This window comes from Prionailurus bengalensis, chromosome A3 (genome assembly GCF_016509475.1).
Source record: "Prionailurus bengalensis isolate Pbe53 chromosome A3, Fcat_Pben_1.1_paternal_pri, whole genome shotgun sequence".
Taxonomy (NCBI): Eukaryota; Metazoa; Chordata; class Mammalia; order Carnivora; family Felidae; genus Prionailurus; species Prionailurus bengalensis.
The window spans coordinates 4,208,945-4,216,432 of NC_057354.1; the positions used below are offsets into that span (position 1 = coordinate 4,208,945).

The window sequence follows — 7,488 nt, forward strand, 5'->3', positions numbered from 1 at the left end:
CAATGTTTATAGCAGCAGCATCAATTATAGTCTAATTATGGAAAGAGCCCAAATGTCCATCAACTAATGAATGGATAAAGAAGATGTGATGTCACACACACATACACACACAATGGAATACTACTTGGAGATGAAAAAGAATGAAATCTCGCATCTGTGACAACACAGATGGAACTAGAAGGTATTATGCTAAGCGAAATAAGTCAGATATAGGATTTCACGCATAAGTGGAATTTGAGAAATACAACAGACGAACATAGGGGAGGGAAAGGAAAAATAAGACAAAAACAGAGAGGGTGGAAACCCATAGAGACTCTCAAATACAGAGAATAAACTGAAGGGTGCTGGAGGGAAGGTGGGTGGGGGGATGGGTTAACTGGGTGATGGGCATTAAGGAGGGCACTTTCGGGGATGAGCACTGGGTGTCGTATGTAAGAGACGAATCACTGGGTTCTACTCCTGAAGCCAAGACCACACTGTATGTTAACTAACTTGAATTTAAAATAAAAAATAAAAGACCTCTGCGGCTAGCAAGCACCCCGGAAGCAGCCCCATCTCAGGGTCATGATGGCAAGCAAGATGGCGTCTGCCAGCAGGGTGGTTCAGTCAGTCAAGCCCCATACTCCATGAATAAGGAGTGTCTCCTGACAGAAGAGACAATCCTAAACCCAATGGATCAGAAGTTTGGGGATCAGCAGGACTACTATCTCGCTCTTCTTCACTTTCATCAGAGCATTCGAAGGGAAGGAAATCACCAGATTTGCTGATGCATCAGGGTCCACCAGACACCGCAGAAATAATAAAAACGTTGCCTCAGAAATACAGAAGGAAGCTTGTGTCTCAAGAAGAAATTGAATTTACCCAACGCAGAGGTCCAGAATAATCACTGACAGTGTGGCTGCTATTTGTCATCATTCAAAAGAATAGTCTTTACGATGAAGGACTTCTAAAATGGCACATGAGAAATTATACATTAAACAACTTGAAGAAATGTTCTATAAAAAAAATGAAATAGAAAATTTAGGTGGACACTTGTACCTCCTAATATATGTATGTTGGTCAGTTTTTCCACAAGCTTACCTAATTGTTAATGTACTTATTGAAGTACACATTTTTTAAATGTAAAATAAATAAAATAAAATAAAATAAAATAAAATAAAATAATAAAAAAAAAACCTCTGTGGATGGGCTCAACAGCAGAATGAAGAGACACAAAAAGAATAAGTGAATTTGAAGATAAAATAATACAGATTTCCAGTCTATTACAGATGAAGAAAAGGCTGAAAAAATGAACAGAGCCTCAGGAATCTGGGGGACTCATGAAACATATAACATTCATGTCATGAGAGTCCTGGTAGGGGAGTGGGCTCACACAGCACTTAAATAATGGCTGCAAATTTCAATTTGGCAAAAGACCTAAAAACCTACAGATTTGGGAAACTAGTGAATCCCAAATAGGACAAAAACCAAAGAAATCCTAACCAAAATACATCAAAGTCAAACTTCTGAATTCTAAAGACAAAAGAAAAAAGGATCTTGAAAGCAATGAGAAAAAAGTCACACCTTAGGGGAAAAACCACTCTAATGACAGCAAAGTTCTCATCAGAAACTTGGGAGGACAAAAGGAAATGGTACATTCCAAAAGGGCTAAAATGAAAGAATGTCAACCCAAATTCTATATCCAGAAGAGAAAAAAAAAAACCTTCTTCAATGAAGGGACAATCTAGACATCTTCAAATAAAAGAAAACAAAGATAATGTCACCTCAGACCCACCCTAAAGGAAGAGTTAAAGGACATTCTCTAAACAGAAAGGAAATAATGAAAGAAGGAAAACCTGGAGCATCGAGAAGGAAAAACATGAACAGAAAGAGTAAAAATACAGACAAATACAGTAGTTCCTTCAGAACTTTTTAAATGACGGTGGATGGTTAAGACAAAAATAAAACTGCCTGATACAGTTCTAGATGTACGCAGAATCTAGATGACCGTAAGCGGGGGAAGGGAGGAAGGTTAAAGCTCCTACACTTGGTTCCAAATGGCGAAATAGTGACACCCACGGACTGTGATGAATTACAGGTCTACTCTGTCATACAGAGAGCAATCGTATAATCAATATGGGGATATCCAACAGAGTCTGCCTGAACCATGGGCCACAAATGTGGTCTCCCTGCAACCGTACAGCCTCGGATTGGAAATGATGTGTCTGCAGCCTTCTTGACGGAAACTAGGGCCCTGGCAGTAAGAGTACAGCCCATCTGGGCCTGGGGGTTCAAAGTTCCTGCTCCCTCAGCAAGCCTTACTTCCCACCACACAGCCCAGGAGCTCTGAAGACCTCTGGCTCCGATGGTGTCCAAGCTCCCAGTGCACCCCCACATCTCCTGCTTCCTGCCTGCCCTCCAGGGTATTATCTACTCTGGACAAGCTCCAGTCTGGCTAAACCAACCAACTTCTCTGCTGTTCGGTGGTAAAACCACAGCTCCTCCAATGAGGTCCCAGGCCCTTCCACGTATGCCTTCTCTTGGGTACTATTCTCTCTCAACCCTAGGGTACTGCAGAGAGTTTCCTTGTATCTTATAGCTGCCCTTTCACCACAGTGAATCATTCTGATGCTAAACTTCCACAGTGTGACCTACTAGGTTTTCTACTTCCCGATTAGACACAGACTACTACAGAATTCCAGGAGCGGTCCCGGAAGAGAGATCCCTAAAGGTGGGATCTAGGGATGGGTCCGGTCATGTTCCTGGACTTGAGAGTAATGCTGAGCTCCCTGCCAATGAGGAATGTGCTGCTTGTAACCCATGACATACAACAGCATCGCAATCGATCAAGCTGTCCTCTGTGGTTGGTTGTGACGAAGTACCACTGGAGCACGTGCCTCGGGAGCCCAAGTTGCTTCCGCTCTTGCCGCGTGGCAGTAATGGGGACTACACGGGCTGTGGTGCGGGATGAGTTTTTCTGAGTGCCCTTGAGTGCTTACAGAAAGAAAGTGACAAACTCAGGTCTGTTAACTCCCACCTCGAGTCACGGTGTGAGAATCAGACAGCTTCCATGACAGCCCTGAACGAATCTCTCATTTCTTGTAGCCACAGGACTGACACTGCTGAAAACCAAGCACAAAATGTCACGGTGTGAGTTGCTGAGTTAAAACGGCAGTTGAATTCACAGTCTTGCCAGGTTTCTCCTGTGAAAATTAGGACATTAATGGGGGTGGGGGGAGAATGAGATCCTGAAACACAGAAGAAGGGCATCAGGAAACTGCCAATGTTGACACGCAGGTCATTCTGAGCCTTTCTTACCAGCAGCAACAGATTCCCCTCCAGTGTCCAAGAAGACCCGTCTCTGACAGCTTAAAAAACACTGTGATACCCTCATTTGGGACAGATACCTTGAAAGGGGTTCCTTCTTCTTCTCCAAACCCACCCAACCACCCTGTTGCCAGTAGACCCCTAACTAGAATCAAGTCTCTGCATGACCCGGGCGACGGGTATACACTATGACCCAGGAAGAAACAGCTTATCCACCAAAAGAGCTGGAGGCCTTTGCTAATACACCCTGGCAGAAACATGGGGAACATATAGGTGGGAATAGAGTCTCAGGTCATTGAGAAACATCTTAGTGAGGGGCCACTGGCACCCCTGAAAACCTCTGTGGCTGCTCTTTTTTCAGGCCAAGTATGACTGGGCGGGATGCCACCCTTGACATGGGCTCCCTGATTTCACTGTGATGTTTGAATCCTGGTATAGCAGAGGCTAAGTGGCAGCATTTAAGTATCAAAGGCAAAGTGGGCGTGTCAACCACATGGCACTAGGGACCTACCAGTAGCCAGAATGCTCCGGGTCGCAGAGACCTTTAGCCGGAGCTGACTGAGACTGACTCCCTGGGAGTGGAAAAGGTCATCAGCCTGCTAGGACACTGCCTGACCCACGCAGCGAGAAACACGCTAAGTGTGGTGCAAACAACCAGACTTGAGTCACCAAATGGAGAATCAGAGCCCTTCATCCAGTTTTCAGACCCAATTCAGTAGTTCACAGACCAGAGGCCCCTGAATGACACAGGCGTCGGGTCCTATGGCCACCCAGACACGCTGTCGATTTCCCTCCTAGCCTTCCCCAGAGGGACCCTTGGCCACACACCACACACTCGAGTGGCTGTAGTTTGAGGAAAAAGTAAATACTGGAACTTTTTAGGGACTACTAGATACACCAAAGGTAAAGGACCCAGAGCTAGCTGAGCTCCTGCCCTGAGGGCAAGGAAACTCACGACCGGACAGCTCGAGAAAGCCACAGACGGGGACTACAGTCTCACGGCCAAATGCAGAAATGAGGACTGGACTAGCTTTGGTGTGATCTCTATGCGTGCTGGATGGTTGAGTTTGTTTCCATATACTAATCGCTCTCGACTTCTTTCTCCTTCCTCATATTTTTAGATTTTATACATGAGTTATTGAAGGTTAAGTTTACAACTTAGTCTTAGAGAATATATAGGAAGCCCTTGACTGAATTTGAGGAGTAATTACTATAGCCCATGACGGATTAAATGACTGGCTGTTCTCATTCTGAAAAAGAGTTAAAATCTCTTCACTTGTAAGGAGGAAAGATGTATCTCGTTAGGCAGAAAATACAGCGCCTTTTCATAGTTTCAAGGAAGTCCCAATACGCATATGGAAGCTGAGGGGCCACGGGGATAGGCCATGTCAGTTATGAATTTATTGCATCTCAGCTCTCAATGCACCTCCAACAAATGCTGTACGATAAACAATGCAATTCCTTTAAGTTTTTAAAGTAGGCACAATGTTAAGGGTGACTGCAGGAAGGAGAGGCTTCCTGCAATTTTCAGCGGGGGCCAAGGAGAAGGTCAGTGGTGTGGGTGTGAGGACATCTGCTAGAGCCTGCCCCCTGCCAAAGTCCCCAGATGCTACTCCCTCTGCAATCTTGCAGCCTCGGGCCGGTGCTAAGCTGTCTACGGTCCCGCCCACGAAAACCGAAGCTTCTTCCCAGCCTGCCGATGGCCAGAGAGTCGCGTGGCCGCTGAGCCCCTGCTGCATCCTGTGCGCAGCGCACCTCTGGTTGGGGCGCCCACAGAGAACCACTCCGCCTCCCGCCCATGCAGACCATCAGCTCCAAAGGCCTCCGTTCCCCCTGGTGCCCAGATTCCCAACGTACACCCATGTCTCCTGCTGCCCGTCACCCGCTTACCGCCTACGCTCTAGAATGCGGTCCACTGTTCACCCAGCAACTCCAGGCGAGCTCCGGTCTGGCTAAGCCGGCCAGCTTCTCCGCAGCTCGAGAGCCAAGCTACAGCCTCTCCAATGAGGCAGGAACCTCTTCCAAGCCCGTCCTTCCTCTCAACCCTAACGTACCCCATAAAGTTTCCTTACATCTTACAGCCACTCTCTACAGTTATTAGTACTCATCTTAACCTTCTCTTGTTTAACCCACTGTGTGATTTCTACTTCCTGATGGGACCCAGAATGCTGCTCCTAGAGAGGTCCTCTCCCAGGCCGTAACACAAACCTTAGCAAATTGAGACAACTGAAATCATACAGCGTGTGTTCTCTGCTCAGAATAAAGTCAAATTGGAAGTCAACAACAGAAAGATAACAGGAAAATCTCCGAACGCTTGGAACGAATCAGCATACCACAAAGTAACCCACGTGTTCCAAGAGGAAGTGTCAAGGGTAACATCAACAACAACAAACACCGAATGAATGGCAGTGAAAATACGCCATCTCAGAATGTGTGGGATGCAGCTAACACAGTGCTGAGGGGGAAATGTTGAGCACTAAAGGCTTATGTTAGAAAAGAGAGAGCACCACAAAGCAATAATTTAAACTCCTACTTCAAAAAGCTAGTGAAAGAAAAGCATAACAAACCCAAAGAAGGCAGAAGGAAGGAAATGATAAGGAAAATTGAAGAAATAAATAAAGTTGGAAGAGAAAAATAATAAAGGGAATGAATGGAAATGCTTATGCTTTCAGCAGATCAATAAAATTGATCTTTAGAATCTCTACAAAGCCTGGGGCGCCTGGGGGGCTCGGTTGGCTGAGCGTCCAACTCTGGCTCAGGTCATGACCGCACAGTTTGTGAGTTCGAGCCCCATGTCGGGCTCTGTGCTGACAGCTCAGAGCCTGGAGGCTGCCTCAGATTCTGTGTCTCCTCCACTCTGCCCCTCCCCAGCTCGCGCACACTCTCTCTCTTTCTCTCTCTCAAAAATAAACATTTAAAAAAAAAATTTTTTTTAAAGAATCTCTACAAAGACTGAAAAAGGAAAAAAAGAGAAGGCACGAATTACCAGTATCAGGAGACTAGCAGGGATAGGACTACAGACCCGGTGGGTACCACATGGATAAAGGGGAATTCTGTGAATAAATGTGATAGTCATATGAACATGATAACCTAGATACAATGGACAAATTCCTCAAAAAGCAGAAACTACCACAATTCACCAATTATGAAACAGCTCATTTGTAGAGCCCTCTATTAAGCAGCCTGAATTTGTAAATTTTTTTTAATTTTTTTTTAAATTTTTTTTTCAACGTTTATTTATTTTTGGGACAGAGAGAGACAGAGCATGAACGGGGGAGGGGCAGAGAGAGAGGGAGACACAGAATCAGAAACAGGCTCCAGGCTCTGAGCCATCAGCCCAGAGCCCGACACGGGGCTCAAACTCACGGACCGCGAGATCGTGACCTGGCTGAAGTCGGACGCTTAACCGACTGCGCCACCCAGGCGCCCCTGAATTTGTAATTTTAAAACTCCAAGGAAAGAAGTCTCCAGGCCCCGATGGTTTCACTGAAGAATTCTACATAATGTTTAAAAAAAGAATTAACACGAATTCTATACAACCTCTTCCAGAAAACAGAAAAGGGGAGAACGCTTCCTAATTAATTGCATGAATCTGGCCATCCTCCGGACCCCAAGACCAAAGATGGTACAAAAAAGAAAACTACAGTGCAAAATCTCTCATGAATGCAGATGGAGAAAAATATTAGCAAACAGATTTACGACGTGAGAAGAATCATGTATCATGGCCAAGGGTTGCCCAGCGATGGATCAGGGTGATCCACCGCATTAACGGCATAAAGGAGAAAAATCACACGACTGTATCAAGTACTGGAGGAAAAGCTTTTGACAAAAGTCAAAACCTACTTGTGATAAAAATCTCTCAGAAAAGAGAAACAGGGGGCAAGTTTCTCAACTTGATGAAAAGTATCTACAAAACATCTACAGCCAATATTACACTTACTGGTAAAAAAAAAAAAAAAAAAAAAAAAAAAGAAATACTTCCTCCTGAAGATCGAGAACAAGAGAAAGACGTCTCCCTTCGCGCTCTTATTCAACATAGTTGTGGAAGTTCCAGACAGTGCGATAAAGCAAGAAAGGAAATGAAAGACATACGGGTAGAAAAGAAGAATAAAACTGTCCTTTTTGCAGATGACATGATTGTCTATGTAGAGAACCCCAAGAAATCTACAAAAAAAATTCCTA

At 44.9% G+C, this 7,488-nt stretch overlaps 1 protein-coding gene across 1 annotated transcript; it reads left to right on the forward strand.

The window, feature by feature from the left end:
- The first annotated feature begins 540 nt into the window (after positions 1-540).
- Positions 541-1,154, forward strand: LOC122466925 (28S ribosomal protein S36, mitochondrial-like). The gene is given in 2 exon segments (XM_043553250.1): positions 541-636; positions 638-1,154. Coding segments are annotated over 2 exon segments (318 nt in total). The 5' UTR covers positions 541-564; the 3' UTR covers positions 884-1,154.
- The last annotated feature ends 6,334 nt before the right edge of the window (positions 1,155-7,488 follow it).